The 21,178-nt window shown below is 43.8% G+C and overlaps 1 protein-coding gene across 1 annotated transcript; it reads right to left on the bottom strand.

Annotated features, from left to right (window-relative positions):
- Positions 1-439: 439 nt before the first annotated feature.
- Positions 440-4,969, bottom strand: LOC124702791 (S-adenosyl-L-methionine-dependent tRNA 4-demethylwyosine synthase-like). The gene is made up of 8 exons (XM_047234957.1): positions 4,070-4,969; positions 3,331-3,446; positions 2,989-3,164; positions 2,353-2,543; positions 2,167-2,253; positions 1,911-2,068; positions 1,601-1,811; positions 440-870 (listed from the first exon to the last, which is right to left on the bottom strand). Exons 1-8 carry the CDS (start codon positions 4,967-4,969, stop codon positions 721-723), a joined length of 1,989 nt encoding a protein of 662 aa, XP_047090913.1. The 3' UTR covers positions 440-720.
- Positions 4,970-21,178: the final 16,209 nt, after the last annotated feature.

Below are 21,178 nucleotides of genomic sequence, written 5' to 3'. Positions count from 1 at the left end.
CTCCATCCCCATGCCAGTGCACATGGGGAAGCTAGGATTGAAATCACCACAAAACTGCTTGAAGAATGGTTCCATTTCATGTTCTACACCACCACGACCTATGAGAGGCATCATGAATGTTCTGCTTGAGAGGATGAGATAGATGTCCCACGTTGAAAAATATTTCCTCTTGATAGTGATCGGAATAAGATAACTTCATGTAGCTTGAAACCATGCAAACTTGACATGTTCTAGCTGCAAATAAGTTGTATGTTGTCCTCTACAGTTAAAGCACTACTACTGGACGAAATTTGGATGATTGGTAGTCATACAATAGATTTAGTCGATGAAACTGTGATTGCAAGTTCAGATACATCCTGGAGGAAAGGGTTGTGTTTCACTGAACTATACACGACAGAGCAAACCATTGTTTCATGTCAGTTATAGGACACCAAAATTCTCAAAATTCTGATTGACTTGATAGGAATTATCACTGATACAAAGTATAGGTTCGCCGCACTGGATAGGATAATGAAAACATCACTATACCAAAAAGTTTTCAGGGGTCAGAAGAACAGAGGTACATGTTGCATACACTCTAGGTACTGAGACAAACAAATAGCACAGGAGCCCCACTCTCTCACAATTCTTGATTCCGGAATTTTGACTCCTGGAATGTGGTGCATATGTTAGTCTCTGAAAGCAGCCGTCCCATGGTTTGGTGACAGGATTGGTCAAAGATTAGCCTTTGAGTGCTGCAGCTCCATGGCGCCTTTCCTTCTTGAAGCGAGCTTGATCTGGGTCGAAGCCGCCCTCATCTGCGCCGTAGACGGCCCATGAAGGTGTCATAGCCATGTAATCGCTGCTCTTAAAAGGCTTTCCAGACATCACCTGCATTGGTGAATAAATTGTCAATCTAGATGTGCAAACTATCTTCTTATCTGTGTCACATCTTAGTCTCCATCTACTAGTTAAGCCTTGGTATAAACAATGATCTATGGGAGTGCCTTGTAATCACAGTTTCTCCCTGCCTTCTGAATTTCATCCAATGGCCGCAAATGTATATAGTAAAGGACGACAATGCACAATGCACAAATATGGAGCCCAAAACAGTACCATTTTGAACATCACTTCATAACTTCATATGCACCTACTGCTAGTTTGAGTACTTGTTCAACATTAAATTTCCCAAAGCAACATAGTATTAACATGTGAGAAACTTAGGATATGTACACACAAAAGTTTGTGCAAAAATATGGTCATATTTGTGCACACATTTTGCATGTGTGCAAAAGTGCCCAACAGTATTTTTTTTTGCACAATTTGTTATGTACACATATTCTATAATCTAGCGCTGTAATTTTGTATTTTTTACTGCATTAGTGCATTGTATAAATATAAATAAACTTGCATGTGAACATAGGCTCATATGTACAAGACGATTTCATGTGGCAGCCTGCCAATGGATGTAGAATATTACTACATCTGCTCCATAATATAAGCCATTTTAGTAAACTATTTTAGTTTGCTAGAACTGCTTATATTATGTAACAGAGTGATAACTTCTTTACCAAAACAAATACTCAGCCCCAGTATTAATTATTGCTAAAAGAAAGCTCACCAGTTCATTGAATCGGTCATAATCTATCCAGGTATGCCATTTTCCATTGATCTTAAACTTATCCACCTTTGCAAGTAGCACACAGCATGAATGCACATGCTCACAGGCTAATTCATATACGCCACCACTTTTGGTTGCCAACACCTCAGAGAATTCTTTTACATCAGCATGCCAGGGGACATTTTCCATTGTCAACTTTGAAGTTGCTGACCTGTATGCATTACCAGAAAATATCAAATGGGGAACTCATCAACCCGAAAAGCTAAGACAGAATCATCAGGTGTGGGTTCTTTTCTTAAAATTCACTTACGAGCCACAGTATGTTACACCCTTGATTTCAATGAAATCAGGCTGCCCGAGTTCTAGTAAGTTTGCGTACGCATCTATCTCTTCCACATTCCAGCCTTTGACCAATGTCAGTCTGTACACTGTCCTTTGATCTTTGTCATGCAGGGACTTGAGAGAATCCTAATGCAGTATCAAAGTAAATAAAATAAACCGATATATTTAGTATTTGTAAACCATAATTTCATGATGTGCATCTGTAAATATTTTTGCAAACCTACCAGAAAACGCTCCCAGAAGTCCGAGAAGAGTGGCCTGTCAACAGCCTTCAGGCTTTCTTTTGTAGCTGCATCCACACTGACATATAGCTGCAACCATAGAGGCATTATAATCATCTGTAGAATGTGTTGTTTGGGCATCAAAATGCCAAGGTCTGGGTCTTAATTTGAATCTATTACGAATATGACCTGGGTGATTGGTTTCAGCGCCTTGATCTTATCAGGAAATTGGGCATTTGTAACCAGAAACGTAGAAATGTGTCTGCGATGTAGGTCATCAACGAGAGCATTTATCTCTGGGTACATAATAGGTTCACCAACAAGAGATAATGCACAATGTCTAGGAGATAGGCCCTCTGCTAGTCGTTCTGGCTTTACTCCTGAAAGAAAGAGAGCAAGAAACGGCATAATTAAAGATTGCAGTGTACTGCTTGATGATACACATATTATGGTACTAACAAATATTCCTGACAGAAACTCTCTATTATGTAATCAACAGCTTTACAGGGCATTTTATGAGGTTCCATTAATCATGTCGAGCCTAGGTTCTTAGCACTGCAAGCCGAGCACATCAAGTAAACAGATTAAAAGAAGTTCAAATTTGGACCCTAACACTTCCACCATGGTTACTTACAGATTAAAAGAAGCATATTTTAATTGAACACTAACACTTCCACCATGGTTACTGCTGGCATATGCATGGAGACCTTCTAAATGATGCATCCATTTAGGCAAGTTACAGGTGTTTTGTCATGGATCTACCTTTTGTTTGGCCACTAAAATATGCAGTGCGACTTTAATAGGACTTAGTAGAATAATGGATACCTGGCACGCCTTTCATTTGCTTAACCATCTTCCTGTGTTCATCAATTGCAGTATTAACAATATCAAGAGGATCGTCCATCTTCCACTTCCAACTCTTGCCAACAGGATTCGTGTGATGCCTCCAACAGAACACACACTTATTTGCACAAGCCAAACTAGGAGTTGCCTCCATACATCTACCAAATTGAGCATATAATCAGAAAAAAAAAATCAAGGAAGCAAACCACATAACAACATGTTCTACGGGGCTATGCCATGAGACAGATCCATGTCATAGAACATTTATGAACTAAGTCCAACATCCCATATACTACCATGTTACACTGGCAGAAGAAATATCACCTGTGGCTTTCTATGCCATAAAATGAGTGCTTGTAACACCCTCCACGACCTCGGAGCTGTGACTTTGTCCATCTACAGATCTTCACTCCACTATGAGAACCAACAATTTTGTATCCCTGAAAAAACACAAGGATTGATATATAGGGCACTAGATCACAATATGTAGATTTAAAATAGACACAGACAAAACACGTACACTACAGACAAACTATAAGTTGCTAAGCCCATCTATACAGATAATGCGTCTACCTCACAGGCAAGGACCACAGAGATCTGGGTACAAAATACACAACCCTAGTGTTATTCAACATCATTTTGGCACCAGTAAATATTGCCTTAGATCCTGATTAGAAGTTTCACAAAGATGATTGGTTGATTACTTGGAACTTGATTCAACGATCTCACTCTATCATAGCAAATTGCCAAACTAAGTATTTTACATGACGCATTAGTTCCACTAGCACGACATAGATTAGTTTCAATAAATTTATTGAAGGAAACTACTTAATTGCGCCCACACAATTCTTCAAGTTTTGCTGTAATTCCCTATCACTGATGTTACGTAATGTACGGACAGATCAAAGATAACGGAATGTGCAATATTCTATTTTAACTATGCATAACCCAACTTGCTGTCATCATCTAACTAATCAAAGATATAGGTTGATGTGCTTTTATATAACCAATCAAGAGCATCATAATGCATAATAAAATGTAGCGAGAAGAACTTGATGCTCACTTGCTTCTCCAAGCTGGCCCTGATGATCGGCGTGACCATCGCCCTGGCACCATTCTGCCCTCCATTCGGCAAGCCACCACCCACCTTCCCATTCTGCTTCTTTGCTATTGCCTTGCCCGCAATGTCTTCCATGTCAACCTCCCCACTCGCCACCTCTTCCTCCTCCTCCTCCTCGTCATCCTCATCATCATAATCGGACTCCTCGCCATCTAACTCTTCAAATCCATTGGCCTCCCCATTGACCCCATCTTCATCCTCCTCATCCTCCCCTTTTACCACCCTGAGCACCCTCCCGCACCACTCCTCGAACACATCGTCGAGGTCCCCACCATCGACGTCGCCCTCCCCGACGGGCACCACCTCGACGGCGCCCAGCGCGCGCAGCCACCGCGAGAAGCTCCTGGCGGCGGCGTTGAAGGTCTCCCCGTAGGCCCTGGACCCGACGCCGAAGACGGCGAAGCGGAGGTCGGAGAGGAGCAGCGCCCCGGCGCGGAAGTCGGCGGCGGTCTCCGCGAGCCAGCGCGCGAGGAAGGCGGCGCCGGGCGGGGCCGCCCCGGCGTCGTGCGTGGGGAGGACGAGCAGCAGGAGCGAGACCGAGGGGAGGTCGTCCGGGTCGAAGGCCGCGGCGTCGGTGGGGCGCGCGGGTGCCCCGGCGTCCGCGAGGCGGAGGGAGAGCCGAGCCGCCAGGTCCTTGGAGGTGCCGGTGACCGAGGCGTAGAGGAGGGTCGGGGTGGCGGCGGGGGCGGCGGCGGTGGGGGGAGGGGTGGAGGAGGGGATGCGGCGGAGGCGGCGGAGGGTGATGGACTTGTAGAGGAAGAAGAGGGAGGAGGAGGAGAGGACGAGGAGGAGGGCGAGGTGGGTGGTGGCGGAGGCGGCGGTGGCCGCCGGGGAGGGAGGCATCGCGGCGGCGCGCGTGAGGGGGGCGTGAGAACTGGGGTTTGGGGAGGTTGCCTGTTTTGGCCCCCTTGGGTTTGGGGTGTGCTCCGGTGTCCCCCCTTGGCGAACAACGTTCAGATGGGATACCCGTTCGAGCAGGTGGGCCGTATTAGTGTCGTATAATTATACTCCACGTCATTATCCACATAGATGATCGGTTTGCCACGTAGATTTGGTACGTATCCTTGGTGATGACGGTTTCCGGCGGCCCCACGGCATTAGAATCAGAGATCGACCCGTAAAGTACGTCGATCACGTGGATTAGATGCCGTGCGATAGGCGGTGGTTACGGGGAAATATTTGGAAACCTTGCGTGTTCGCCATTGCTGGTGGTCCTTAGGGTTTGGAAGGTTCGGCGATCGGCAGGGAGACGGCAGTGACGACGACGTTGGGACGGCAAGGGGTAGCGCTGGGCGGTTTAATTTCGTTCGTTTGCGCCATTGCTGGTCGTCGTTAGGGTTTCGAAGGTTGTGTCCATCGGGAGGGAGACGGCAGGGACGACGACGCTGGGACGGCAAGGCCTAGCGCGAGGCGGTTTCGTTCGAGAGGTGAGCCGGCGGAGCCGTGTATCGTGGAGGCGGGAGGCGGGAGGCGCATCCGGCGACGGCGAGGCCGGGCAAGGATCGCGAGCGGGTTGTTCCTGCCGCTACATTGTTGGTTCGTGGTAGGTAATTGATTGTAAAAAATAATTGCATGTTCATGATTTGGTTGATGTTAGGGTTTGGGTTTGGAGCTCCTTTTTTCGGATGTACTTATTTGGTTGTTACTTTGGACAGGCGATGGACGTTTCGATTTGAGTGCAAGTTCAATGGAGTACGAGAGCGGAAATACAGATGAAGAGGAATTCAATATTTCGTCTGGCAACGATAATGCACCTCCTGAAGATGAACAAACATCTGGAGACGATGATGTGGACGAAAGTGTGAGTGAAACGGAAATACTAGTTATATTTAGCGATTGTATGTAATTTGTTAAATACCGATAGTGCTTTTTTGTTAATAGATGGATGCGAGATGGTGTTGATCTAGAAGATGATAATGTAGAGCTAGAAGAAGATGTTGACACTGATAATGTGAGTTTGTAGTAATAAATTTCCGATTGCATAAAAATATGGAATTGATGTTCACATGGTTTAAAATGCATTAGATTCAGAGTGATGTTCTGGACGAGCCAACTGATGACGAGAGATTGGACTCAGGTTTTGTTGACGAGGTATGCATTTTTTTTGATTAGGTCATATGTATGTTTAATTAAAATTTAATAATTGAACAATGCATTTTATGTCGTCGTGACATGATCGTTAATATTTCTTGTTTGCTCAGGTATTAGTTGGCGATAATTCTTCTTACGACTATTACGGTGATTCAGACTTGGAGACTATAGAAGAACCTGTTAGAAGAAGACATGTAAGTATTTTGAATTTATTCGTTTTATGAATCGCGGACATTGCGTTAAAAAATATTTATGCAGGTGAAATCAGTTGGTAAGAAAAAGAATGGATCAGAGGATGAAGATGAGAGTGATACAGAAGAAAAGAGAAAGTTTTACTGGGAGGTAATGGAGATGACATTTGTGTCTGAGGCAGCTGCTTATACTTTTTATAATGGATATGCTCGACAAGAGGGATTCAGTGTAAGAAAGTTCAAGTTCAAAAAGAGTAAGGGTGCTAACAAAATAGTTCGCAGAAGGCGTTTTGTGTGTTCACGGGAAGGAAAACGTAATGACAAGTTTCGACTATGGACAACCGCACCCGTAGGTTGAGACCTTTGTCACGTTGCAATTGTAAAGCGGAGTTGGATGTGAAGCTTGATAGAGGTACGGGGCTTTGGCGAGTTGCAAAATTTGTTTACAAGCATAGTCATAAGTGTGCAGAACCGACCGAGAGCCCATTTTTATGGTCACATCGGAGGATAAAAGATTTCCGAAAGCGGAGATATTAGCATTGGCAGCAGTTGGGGTTAGGAAGCATGTGATCATGGATACCTTCCTCGCAGCAAGTATGGTCGGTACACCACTGTTGGGTTTACGAGGAAGGACTTGTACAACATGTGCTTGCAGGGAGAAGAGAAAGTTACTGGTGATGCTACCTCAGCCATTGCCATGATGGAGAACCGGAGGAAGAAGTGTGCTGATTTTTTTTTTTGAGTACGACGTTGATAGTAAAGGTCGTTTGACAAGCTTGTTCTGGTGTGATGCTCAGTCCAGGCAGGATTACAATGATTATGGAGACGTACTCGTGTTTGACAGCACATATAAAATGAACCGATATGGTATGTCATTTGTTCCGTTTGTTGGAATTAACAATCACCGGAGGACGACAGTTTTTGCGTGTGCCATCTTATCAGATGAGAAGGAACGCACATATGTATGGCTACTGAAGACTTTTTTGAAAGCTATGTTGCAGCAGAAACCCAAGTCAATAATCACCGATGCCGATAGTGCGATGATTAGAGCTATTCGAAGTGTGTTTCCGGAGCAGTCGCACCGTATTTGTTCATGGCACATTGAAAAGAACATGGCTCGGCACCTAAGTTTCAAGTCGTTGAGTGAGTTTCGGGCTCTGTTGTATTACACGACCACACCGGATATATTCGAGGAAAGATGGCACGCTTTTATCCGAGAAATGGCAGACGGAGAAAACACAAACTTGGCTGAAAAGAATGTACAAGAAGAGGAGATTATGGGCAGCGGCGTACCTATCTGAGGGTTCTGGCTTGGTATGAAAAGCAATCAGCGAAGTGAAAGTCTTAACTCATGTCTTCACCTACACCTAGACTACGGTATGACACTAGTGGATTTGATTTTGCACTACGAGAATGCTATAGTGCGCATTCGAGAGACGGAGGCAAAAGATGACCGCATCGATTCACGTACATCACTCCGTACCAAGTAACCAATTTGAGGAGAATTGAGAGAGCTGCTGCAAAGGTATTCACTCCGGTAAACTTTTATATATTGCAGCGAAGAGATATATAAAATAGAAGGCATTGAGGTTATAGATCAAGTACAAGGGAACGAAGGTGAGATGCGCTTTGTTGTTGCTTGGAAAAAGAGAAAGCATGCAAAGTTTTATGTTGATTATAAACCGGCCAACTCGGATAAATTTGTAGAGTGCAACTTGTCGAAGGATGATCCGGAGGGGACTTCCTTGCAAGCATATTCTCCATGTACTTGATGTGCTGGATTTGGATGAAATACCGGGTTGTTTAGTTCTGCTCCGATTCTCTAAACAAGCTAGGGGTGGCTTGACTGCCGAGGCGCACGAGCGATCTATATGGTTGGGGTTTTCCCGTAGCGGAGGAGCGACAAAGATTTACGGAGCTGAATGTGTTACAAGCTGAAGCATTGCAAGTTGCATACAAAGATCCAGTGTTATTCGAGCGGACCAAGGCATTTTATGCTGACATTATTTCAAAGAAGATGGAGTATGATAATGTACCCAACCGTACCACAAACTCGCTGAATACTAATGTTAATGAATTGGGTGATCCTGCTCAAGTTGCTCGCTCGAGGTGCGCCTAAGAAACGAAAGCGTAGAGATGATGGAGAAGGACCCGTGACAAAGAATGGAAGGCCATTATCGTATGACGAGCGGGGTAGGGGGATTCGATGTAGCGCATGCAAAAGGGTGGACACACCAAACGTAGCTTGAAATGTGAGCTGAATCCTAGGTGAGTATTAATTTTTGTTTGCGATCAATTATTTATGCATCCTTGTATATTATAGTTATTTACTTTATCATCTGGTTTTGTGAATTGCAGGCATGTTGCGCATATGTTTGTAGGTCAGGAAGATGAATGACTTATTTTGAAAGGGGGCGTTTTAAAGGATGAACTTCGCACGATATTATGAAGCTTGAGTTGGCATGCCGATATGTAGTCATTAATCATTATGCTATATGAACCTGGAGTTGGAATGGTGACATGGTTTTTTTTAGTTTTCTTTACTAAAGTGTACTTGGTTCAGTTACACAAATCTCAGAGATAGAACATGTAGTACATTTATTACATCAACATAGTGGCATGCTTCACTCCCAACTTGCAGAAATCTCTTGTATGGCCTTCATCTTCTTCCGGTTTCGTCTCTAATATTGAAGAGATTCGCAACGTAATACTCGAGCTTCTTCTTGTCCTCCTTTAGAGTGGCAATCTGCAGCTCCGCCTTCTCCCTCATAACCTTCTCAAGTTCAGCAGCAGATTTTGCAACCATTCCTTCTTGCTCGGCACTCGAGGCTACCAAGCTGTTTATGCAGCTCAAGGTTTTTCTTTTCCGACTCCCTCTTCTCAAGCACTAGCTGGTAATTGGCGGTAGCATACTCTACATTACCGGAGATTCTGGTTTCCTTCTCCTCCTCAAATGAATGCCACAACCTGGAGCAATGCACGTTTCGTAGATTGTGGCCACTCCCGATCCACCCAAAATACCTGTCTCACAAATATTGTCCTGAAAATTATTTTTATTCCAAAATTTAGTACAAGTGTTGATGAAACAATGTGGCTCAAAACTGTGGTGCTAAATATGACACAAGGTTTTCTATTGGTACATCCATCCACAACACAAGAACTGTCACAAGATTTGTTCAGTGCACAAGGATTTCTAAATGCAGAAGGATGTTCCTACCTTGCATCCACAGCCCAAGAACCTCCGGCCCGTGTTCGTCCCGTCGAATGCCACATACTTGTGGCACGGCAAGTGGTGGTGGCAGCGCTCCGGCCCAGCATGAACACCGGCGTAATCCGGGTCATACATGGTCTCTGGGACCTTAATCACAAGATAAAATGCAACGAATTCGAATCAAATGGTTTAAATCAAGCAAATTCCCAAATTTAACCAAACCCTAACCCTAGCTCCACACGTACCCGAGACATTGGGCTCAGATCGGCCCCATTGGCGAACTCAGAGAGCAGACTGTCTTGGCTGCTGCTCTCTCCGTCGTTCCAGGACGGCATGTCGGCGGCGGCGTTCGCGCGGCGGCGGACGTGCGACGGCGGCGGCTGAGGCGGACGGGAGAAGGGAGAGAAAGAATAGATCGATCCAACGCATGGGCCGGCCGGGTCGTTTTGAAAGGTGGCGTTTTTTTGAAACCCTAGCCGCGCGCAGTTGTGGTGGGTTTTTGTAATTTTCTCCATACGAATTGTTGGTACAAGGGCTTGGTTTACACAGCACATAAGGATTACAAGAGATGAGATTTAGAAGATGAACCTTGTAGCAGAGTTTTAGCAAGTCGAAACACATCGCGGCAAGGTGATAACTGGCTCACAAGACAATGGAGAGTAATTGTGTTCATGCTGTTCTTTAAAGCAACGTAAAGTACACGACTGATCCAGTCCTACACGCACACTTCAATCTAAAACCATGGTGATTTTAATATGTGACCGACACCATAAGATCTCGAGGTAAATATAGCTTAAGGGTGCTGCAAATAACCCTGACAGGCAGGTAAGTGACAGCGTAGTTTGAACAAGAAGGAATTGATGTACACAATAGATAGATGAATACTTAAAATCACACAAGCTACGATAGTTGCCAATCGTACTTAACTGTCATACATATAGAATTACAGGAGATTCACACAAGCTGGGAAACCTTCTACGGGACTAAAACCCAACCTATGCTCACTGCTGGTTTATCTACTTTGTAAATCTCTTGGAGATCCGGACAACCTTTGTTTTCACCGTCTCTAAGAGATTTGAAGTTGCTAAAACTATCTGTGCGTTAATGAGGTTCCTTGATCCGTCTATCATCTCCTGCAAACAATAGGCATGGGTTATTAATTTTATGTAGCATGGAACAAAGGTTTTTTTTCAGCATGTAGAAACCAGTACCTGTGATATTTCTTTAGTCCATTTATCTCCATCCCAATGTTCCATGCATTGAAGAACAAATAAGCCACATGAATTGCTGCAACAATAATTGATTACATTGACTTAGTTCAGCAATAGTATTGTAATATGTATTTATTTGTAGTTTGCATGTACTCGACCCATCTTTTTGCTGCGGCATATTGTATGATTTTATATCCCAAGTTATCACATCGGGAAAAATCCAGATGTAGAATTGTTGTACTCTAGGATGTCGACGAGATATTTGTTCTCTCTATACAAATATAGATAATTAGATGTTTGAGTGCGCATTAAATTTGAAGACAATATGTAGTAGAAGAAACAAGTACCGAGCTCCCGACGGTGTCTATTGTCACACTTAATGGAAATAATGAGTCAAGAACTTGGAATTCTTCCTTCGGTATGTGCATGATCACGGTAATCCAGTGATTGTTCATTATGTTAACTGGAAAATATGCCTGTGTGATAGGAAAAAATTGTCATTGCAATGTAAATTAGTATTCGTAGTAAAGTTCGTCATATTGATGGAATACTTTACCTTCTGCCGCCTAAAATATTCGTCCACCACTCGTTGAATGGTTCCAGTTCTTATAGCTAAGTGATCATCATTCTTCTTACTTTTTTTAGTTTTCTGGCCTTTGCGATGTTGTTCTAGCAGGAATGATGACCTCCACGCTGCACATAAGTACCGATCATCCCCAACACGAAGAGACAAATCTCCAATGTAAGCATCGATAACCTGAAAAACAAATGTTTGGTGTAGCGAACACGTAAACATACATGTGCATAATTCAAACATCAAAAGTATGTGCATACTTGAGTCATCAGCTATGTACTTACATCATCTGTACACCATTTATGGTCTAGAACCACTTTAAGCCTCTGTGATGTCAATGTGACGCCAATATCATTTTTGTAGACACATTTTTTCCCATTTTCCTCAGTCTTGCAGCAGAGTTGAACAAAAAGCTGTGCTGCTGCAATGTGTTCCGCTGTTAACGCAGTAGAGTCTTGCGGAATTTCGACATCATTGGTTGACGGAGTAGCTGTACAAACAAAATGCATTGTGGTTAGTATGAGATTACTAATCAAAAAGTTAACAAAAAAATTACCATTGCGTACCTTTTGCGGGAGTTGGTTTTTTCCGAGGTTGACGTTTCGTTCGATTCTCAACGATATAAGGATACTGCAGTTTAAGAGGGAGCTTTCGCTTCCTCTTTCCATTTACATCTTCATTCTTCCCGGTTGCACTGTTGACGCTTTTTGAACCTTCTGATGCAGCGTCTTTATGTTCGTCCTCTTTGTTCATATTTTTTAGCGCAGGTTCAAATATATTTGATGGCACCTCCGATGAAGAGGTCTCCTTAAAATCTTCAGCCGGTTGCCAAGGATTGTCTGGCGTGCCATCCCCTAGAAAGTCACACTTGGTCCTTGCAGGTGTGATGTAATCCTCTTCTTTATGGGCCTCTTTGGACACCTACGCAAAGGAAACATAGATGAACATGACGCAGGTCAAATATCCAAAGTATTACACAGATTCTATATTGTTAGGACTAGATTGTATATTCAAAATAGTGGAAGCATGTTAGTCTCAATTATTTGTTGTAAAACTAACCTTGTCACCATCTTCGTTACGTACTGACACACTCCGGGTGTCACTATTTTTGTCGTAAACAAATTCTTTCCGTTCAGGTACTTTGCAGCCTACGTAATAATCGTACTGATCTGACATATATATTGGTTCCTTGTATGCCTTGTACTTAACACCTGATTTGTTTAGTAATTTCACAACATCCTGCAACAAGAATATAAATTTGGTCATGTCAATAATAATTAAATACAGGGTGAACTTTGTTGTTGAGAAATATATCGGCCAATGCACCTTCGCGCATATCTCTGGTAGTTCTTCCATTATCTCCCTCTTCAAATCCTGCATCACCCTCTTCATGGTGCTTTCCATCTTTATTTCCCACGACGGGCCTGTTGGTTTTCTCGAGCTACTTGCCTTCCCATTGCTCCTTCCAGTGCCCTTTCCATTGCTCCTTCCACTACCCGGTTTTTTAATTTCCGCACCCATGTATTTGTTTCCGTCAGTTTTGTTCGCAGACTTTCGCCTATATTCCTCTGTGATGCAATCTTCAATCTAAAATTCGCAATTTCAATATGTAAGTACGATTTTTCATAGTAGATAGTTACATTTTAAACTAATATATGAAATGGCCGTGTCGCTATGGTTACCTTAAGGATACCCTTGCCCCGGCCATTATCTTGATCATAGCTATCTCTCAAGGCTACAGCAGCTTCTGTCCAGTTGATCATAAGTGGGCGTGAAGAGATGCGAGAATATAGTGCTATCTCATCAATAGGTTGCACTTTCTCCCAATACAAGTACTACATGAAAAATATAAAGGACAGTTAGTATATGTTGCAATAAATTAAAACGAAAACATTAAAGGACATGTACCTCTAAAATTGCGACATTGCCTTTCGGCCACTGCCTAACATATATTCCTCTCCGGCAAGGGCTGATCTGGTTGATGACATATGCAAGCGTGAATTGGTTCCAATTCAAGTCGTGTAACTTGTACATTGTTTCCACAAATGCATAGAACGGCTTGTAAACCGTAACTGTCGAAGTAGGAGCTAGAACAGTCCCTATAAGAATTAAGACAGCTCTTCGAAGGAAGTCGTCATTTGTGGCTTTAGATGTAATGATTTCATCAATCATATCTTTCATGACTAAATTGCCGCGTTTTTTACTAAGAAATCTAGTAGGTATGTTTGTTTTCCATTCTTCTCCTTCCTCTTCCAAAATATCAGCAGACGACAAGCCTTGATCCTCTAATCCTAGCAAGCATTCCACATCCTCATTTGTTGCCGATATTTCACCCACCCTAGGTTCAATGATGAACCTACCCTTTTCCTCGTCATAAACCTGCATCATGTATTTGACCAATAGTGGCCGTATCTTTCTGGATGGAATTTGGATCATGGAACGGCCAACAGCACAAGTGCATAATTTGTCTCGTTGCTCGTCGGTCATTGCTGCTACGACTTTCTGCCACCTAATTATGTCACAAAAAATCTCCCCATCCGGGTCTTGCATCCTGTGTAGACCAATTGTGAACAGCATGAAATTAATAATAGGTAGGAAATAAAATTGTACAACTGCATCACATGAAACTAATACACTATACCCTCGGGTTTAATTACGTAATAACAGATTTCAACATCATGTGACAGCAGATTCGAACTTCACGTGATAACAGATTTGAACTTCTTGTCATATCATATATGAACTTCCTGTGAAAACACATCTGTACTTCGTCTGCTAACATGTATGAACTTCATGTGATAACAATGATGTATTCCGTCTGCTAACATATATGAAGTGCAAGCTAGCAATATGAATCAAGTCGTAAGTACCTGAGACTGGGTAAATACAAATAAATTAACGACTCAGTTACATAGACAAACATCCATGATTTCGTGGAGATACATGACTATCGGGATCGTTCATTTGTGTTGCATGTGATGAGGACTATCTATACCGCATGTGGTGAGGAAATTAGGGTTGAGGGAGGAGGATGCGACTGTGAGAGAGAGTATGGTCGCGTCACAGATGATGGTGGCGGCGGCATACCTGCGTTTGTCGAGGCAGAGACGGTGGCCGCCCTAGATACGAGGATGTCCGCGGCAGAGACGATGATGGCCGCAGCAGACACACACAGTGGCCGCGGGAGAGATCTTGATGTCGATGCACAGACGACGGTGGCCGCCACAGAGATGTGCGTCCCAGGGTCGGTGATGTGCGGGGTGCCGGACGGTGGTTCAGCTCGGGGGCGGCGGACGGTGGTTCAGGTGGGGGGCGGCGGACGTGGGAAGATGGAGGTTGATAACTAGGTCAACGAGTCCACGACCGGCACTATTTGTAATCACCCCGCACTACTCGCACGTAATGTACGTGTCAACGCATTCATGAATCATTAAATGGGCCGAAAGCCCATTAAGTTGTCCCAACTCATAATAATGCAATTTAAGTCCCATATTTGTAATTATTATTTTCAATGCAAAGTTTCAAATTGCATTCTGGTTTTTACAAATAATAATTTCCAAATTTTATTTCATGCACATTACATCTATGTCTGTAAACTAAGATCTATCAAATATGAAGAAAGTTACCCCCTATTTTCGTCCGGAAACCCCTCTCTCGACACACCCATACCATAGGCCCACCATGGAGCCAACTCCAAAATGGGAAAACACTGAGCAACCAAGGTTTCACATCACAAGGTTCACAAGTGTGCCAAATCTTGGCCCAATCCATGGTGGTTTGCTCAGTTCTTGGCCATTCCCCCCTCTTTTCGTCCGAAAACCCCTCTCTCGACACATCTACACCATGGGGCCACCATGGTGCCAAGTCCAAAAAACCAAAACACTGAGCAAACAAGGTTTCACATCACAAGGTGGTCAAGTGTGCCAAATCTTGGCCCATTCCATGGTGGTTTGCTCAGTTCTTGGCCATTCCCCCCTCTTTTCGTCCGAAAACCCCTCTCTCGACACATCTACACCATGGGGCAACCATGGTGCCAAGTCCAAAAAACCAAAACACTGAGCAAACAAGGTTTCACATCACAAGGTGCTCAAGTGTGCCAAATCTTGCCCCATTCCATGGTGGTTTGCTCAGTTTTTGGCCATTCCCCCCTCTTTTCGTCCGAAAACCCCTCTCTCGACACATATACACCATGGGCCCACCATAGTGCCAACTCCAAAAATCAAAACCCATAGCAACCAAGGTTTCACATCACAAGGTGCTCAAGTGTGCCAAATCTTGGCCCAATCCATGGTGGTTTGCTCAGTTCTTGGCCATTCCCCCCTCTTTTCGTCCGAAAACCCCTCTCTCGACACATCTACACCATGGGGCAACCATGGTGCCAAGTCCAAAAAACCAAAACACTGAGCAAACAAGGTTTCACATCACAAGGTGGTCAAGTGTGCCAAATCTTGGCCCATTCCATGGTGGTTTGCTCAGTTCTTGGCCATTCCCCCTCTTTTCGTTCGAAAACCCCTCTCTCGACACATCTACACCATGGGGCCACCATGGTGCCAACTCCAAAAAATCAAAACCCATAGCAACCAAGGTTTCACATCACAAGGTGCTCAAGTGTGCCAAATCTTGGCCCATTCCATGGTGGTTTGCTCAGTTCTTGGCCATTCCCCCCTCTTTTCGTCCGAAAACCCCTCTCTCGACACATATACACCATGGGGCCACCATGGTGCCAACTCCAAAAAATCAAAACCCATAGCAACCAAGGTTTCACATCACAAGGTGCTCAAGTGTGCCAAATCTTGGCCCAATCCATGGTGGTTTGCTCAGTTCTTGGCCATTCCCCCCTATTTTCGTCCGAAAACCCCTCTCTCGACACATCTACACCATGGGGCCACCATGGTGCCAAGTCCAAAAAACCAAAACACTGAGCAAACAAGGTTTCACATCACAAGGTGGTCAAGTGTGCCAAATCTTGGCCCATTCCATGGTGGTTTGCTCAGTTCTTGGCCATTCCCCCCTCTTTTCGTCCGAAAACCCCTCTCTCGACACATCTACACCATGGGGCAACCATGGTGCCAAGTCCAAAAAACCAAAACACTGAGCAAACAAGGTTTCACATCACAAGGTGGTCAAGTGTGCCAAATCTTGCTCCATTCCATGGTGGTTTGCTCAGTTTTTGGCCATTCCCCCTCTTTTCGTCCGAAAACCCCTCTCTCGACACATATACACCATGGGGCCACCATGGTGCCAACTCCAAAAAATCAAAACCCATAGCAACCAAGGTTTCACATCACAAGGTGCTCAAGTGTGCCAAATCTTGGCCCAATCCATGGTGGTTTGCTCAGTTCTTGGCCATTCCCCCCTCTTTTCGTCCGAAAACCCCTCTCTCGACACATCTACACCATGGGGCAACCATGGTGCCAAGTCCAAAAAACCAAAACACTGAGCAAACAAGGTTTCACATCACAAGGTGGTCAAGTGTGCCAAATCTTGGCCCATTCCATGGTGGTTTGCTCAGTTCTTGGCCATTCCCCCCTCTTTTCGTCCGAAAACCCCTCTCTCGACACATATACACCATGGGGCCACCATGGTGCCAACTCCAAAAAATCAAAACCCATAGAAACCAAGGTTTCACATCACAAGGTGGTCAAGTGTGCCAAATCTTGGCCCAATCCATGGTGGTTTGCTCAGTTCTTGGCCATTCCCCCCTCTTTTCGTCCGAAAACCCCTCTCTCGACACATCTACACCATGGGGCCACCATGGTGCCAAGTCCAAAAAACCAAAACACTGAGCAAACAAGGTTTCACATCACAAGGTGGTCAAGTGTGCCAAATCTTGGCCCATTCCATGGTGGTTTGCTCAGTTCTTGGCCATTCCCCCTCTTTTCGTCCGAAAACCCTCTCTCGACACATATACACCATGGGGCCACCATGGTGCCAACTACAAAAAATCAAAACCCATAGCAACCAAGGTTTCACATCACAAGGTGCTCAAGTGTGCCAAATCTTGGCCCAATCCATGGTGGTTTGCTCAGTTCTTGGCCATTCCCCCCTGTTTTCGTCCGAAAACCCCTCTCTCGACACATCTACACCATGGGGCCACCATGGTGCCAAGTCCAAAAAACCAAAACACTGAGCAAACAAGGTTTCACATCACAAGGTGGTCAAGTGTGCCAAATCTTGGCCCATTCCATGGTGGTTTGCTCAGTTCTTGGCCATTCCCCCTCTTTTCGTCCGAAAACCCCTCTCTCGACACATATACACCATGGGGCCACCATGGTGCCAACTCCAAAAATCAAAACCCATAGCAACCAAGGTTTCACATCACAAGGTGGTCAAGTGTGCCAAATCTTGGCCCAATCCATGGTGGTTTGCTCAGTTCTTGGCCATTCCCCCCTCTTTTCGTCCGAAAACCCCTCTCTCGACACATCTACACCATGGGGCAACCATGGTGCCAAGTCCAAAAAACCAAAACACTGAGCAAACAAGGTTTCACATCACAAGGTGGTCAAGTGTGCCAAATCTTGCCCCATTCCATGGTGGTTTGCTCAGTTTTTGGCCATTCCCCCCTCTTTTCGTCCGAAAACCCCTCTCTCGACACATCTACACCATGGGGCAACCATGGTGCCAACTCCAAAAAACCTAAACACATAGCAAACAAGGTGTCACATCACAAGGTGGTCAAGTGTTCAAAATCTTGGCCCATTCCATGGTGGTTTGCTCAGTTTTTGGCCATTCCCCCCTCTTTTCGTCCGAAAACCCCTCTCTCGACACATCTACACCATGGGCAACCATGACACCAAGGCATAAATTTGAAAAACCTTGGCAAACAAGGTGTCACATCACAAGGTGCATAAGGGTGCCAAATCATGCATCATTCCATGGTCGTTTGGTCATTTTTTGGCCATTCCCCCCTCTTTTCTTCTGAAAACCCCTCTGTCGAAACACTACCCTTTGCTCTACTATATTTACATTCAAGGACTGTTGCTGATCTGCTCTAATATTTGGATGATTTGTTGCTGATTTGCTCTAATATTTCTATGTTTTCTTGTAATATTTAACTTGTTTTATATTTAAATTTGCATTAGTCCTAATGTGCTAGCATATAATTAAATTCAAAGCCATGTTACATAACCATCTATATGCAAATTTGTCACTACTATTACACTAGGATTCAGCAAACGCCCTCATCATGTTAAAGAAAGACATGCATATTTATGTTTGCATTGATGGATTACAATTCTTTTGTTCATGTTTAAAACTTCTTCTAAACTTGACCTGTGCTTTCATTGACAAATTAATGAAACATGAAACCACCATCATTCCAAATGAAACACAGAGGTAAGCATCATCAGCTACATAATAATTCAACACACAACATAGATCCACACAGATTCAGTAATTAAGACCATCACTATAATAGATGGTCTGACTACTTAGTTCAAAAGCAAACCAAACATTGTTCAACACAACACAAACCAGTTGTTCCAACATCATAAACCAACACCAAATCTACAGACCAAGCACCATCCACCAGAAGTAGGCATCATGCATCCTCATTAGCAAGCACCATGAGAAGCCCTTGATGCTCTGCCCTTATCTGCTTGGAGGTGCCACTATGGGCTAGCTCCTCGCAGTGCTGCCTGAGGCTACCAAGCATTCCATCCTTGGGCTTCACCTTGTGCCATGGACAGAAGTACCTCCCCCTCTTCTTGAAAGGGAGGTCCCCATCATCCAGCTTCTTCAGCAGCTTGGTCCAGAAGGATCCAATGTTCCTGCTGTCCACGGACTCGCTTGAATCCTGAGAGTCATACTGCACACCAACAAATTGTACAAGTTAAGATTACAGAAACATAGCAAACATAATGAAATACATGCAATGCTACACAACAAATTGTATAGCTCACCTCCAGGGAGCCATCTGAATCCTCCAGCTGCTGATATGGAGCAGGGAAAGGTGGAGCAGCCACTCCTGGAGCAGGCACTACTGGAGCAGACACTGCTGGAGCAGGCAGAGGATCTTCCTCCTCCTGGATTGGAGGAGGGACAGCTACTTCCTCCTCCTGGATTGGAGGAGGGACAGGTTCTAGCTCCTGGATTGGAGGAGGCACAGGCTCCTCCTCCTCGCGCTTCCGCTTCCTCGACCCTTCACCAGCCTGCATACAAATAAGATAAGTCAGCACAGTAATCACCAATAGGAAAAGAACATCCAAATACTATGCATGTCAAATAGATCATCTTAATTATTCTTTCATTATATCTTATGTATACTCCTATCTACCAAGTCTAAGGGAATTATATTTATAGTTACATTATGCTAGCACCTACCCTGATCATGCTTTCATTATACTATACATTACAGGACCCTTTCAATCATAGCATTATTCTAGGTCATCAAAATTTGCTGGATGCTTACATTATAATTTTGCAATATAATCAGCACATACTAAATAATTTACAGTAAAGCAGTCTACATAATTTAAATAAAGGAAATTTCCAAGTAGCAGGACACAGGAGGCTAATTCTTCTCAGTCTAACTGAGATAGATGTATACTGTTTTCTCTGTTAAGCAATGCATCAGAACTGCAATAAGACAACAAGCAAGTAACTATATCACCTGTAGTCATTATTTTCATGAGATTTAATGATAATTAATTAGAATCTTAAAGAATAACTGATAACTCTTTCGAGGCTTTCCAACTTAGCAAAGATGTGATGTGCAACATCATTAATTGGAGCAACGTGAGCTAAACGAAACAGCAAGCATAGTAACCTACTAACTATGAAATGAGAAGCAGCAGCAATGCAACCATTGCACCTAGCAGGTTATCTTGACATAACTTGCATGACCTAATTGATGAATCAGAACAACAATGAAGCATCCTCCTAAACTATAGTATCTTTTGTTGTCTTCTCTGCTCTAGCTAGACCGCTGCAATACTATACTATTTTGAAATCAGTAAGGTTTAACTAAAATAAAATGTTTGATGTCATCTACGTCCTGCTGTTTAATCATCATCAAAGTTTCAAACCACTTGATGCATGTCTCTGTATAAATACTACTATTAAGCCATTGTCTATATCATTGATGCGCTTTGCATTATTTAATGCTGGTAGGTTACATATAATCCTAACAAAACTACCTTCGGTTCATGCATGTCATTTCAATAGGATTGAATGTTATATTTACTAGCAATGATCGGCGCGGCGGCACGCCGCGCCAGTATGGTGCCTGACTGATGGAAAGTATGCGCAATAACATGAATACATCATATGGACTGTAATATGTATAATAAACTGAATCAACTAAAACCTCAAGTGGGTTAGTAAATACTCGTGGGCTTTTACTATGTGGATAGTGCGTTTAGCGGAGGAACTGGTGGCATGGACCCTGTATTCCTGTAGGGTAAGTTCTGCTTGTTCGTGCTCTTTTCGCTAAATAAGATCTCCTTGTTCGTCACATATGGCTCATCTCGACCCTGCTACGCCAGTTGTTGGCCAGAGAAGATATGGACGTACGTACATCATCCCCTTCAATTCCTGGGCTCCTCTTTTTCGATGTATATATGGCTTCCTTGGAGATGCTGCTCACGTGTATACACGTTGGCCAGCGTAATTAGTCCAATGAAGAATATTAGATTTTTCTAATGCTGATCTCATCGTGTCAGCAGATGCAAATAAAGATACCATGCAATAGAGTTTGCAAAATACATACCGCAATGCACATTCAGCAGCTAGAGTCCAAATGAGATGCACAACTATGGAAAAATACACCGGGAC

Source organism: Lolium rigidum, chromosome 3, assembly GCF_022539505.1.
Source record: "Lolium rigidum isolate FL_2022 chromosome 3, APGP_CSIRO_Lrig_0.1, whole genome shotgun sequence".
NCBI lineage: Eukaryota > Viridiplantae > Streptophyta > Magnoliopsida > Poales > Poaceae > Lolium > Lolium rigidum.
The sequence above is the reverse complement of the archived record's forward strand: the minus strand, read 5'-3'. Positions and strand labels throughout refer to the sequence as shown.

What these genes read in the sequence shown, in the direction of transcription:
- LOC124702791 (XM_047234957.1), bottom strand. Translation starts at nt 4,969, where the DNA reads ATGCCTCCCTCCCCGGCGGCCACCGCCGCCTCCGCCACCACCCACCTC. An exon ending in GGGCCAGCTTGGAGAAGCAA is followed by an intron (nt 3,447 to 4,069) that starts GTGAGCATCAAG and finishes GTGTTTTTTCAG; the next exon opens with GGATACAAAATTGTTGGTTC. An exon ending in CGCTGAAACCAATCACCCAG is followed by an intron (nt 2,254 to 2,352) that starts GTCATATTCGTA and finishes CTATGGTTGCAG; the next exon opens with CTATATGTCAGTGTGGATGC.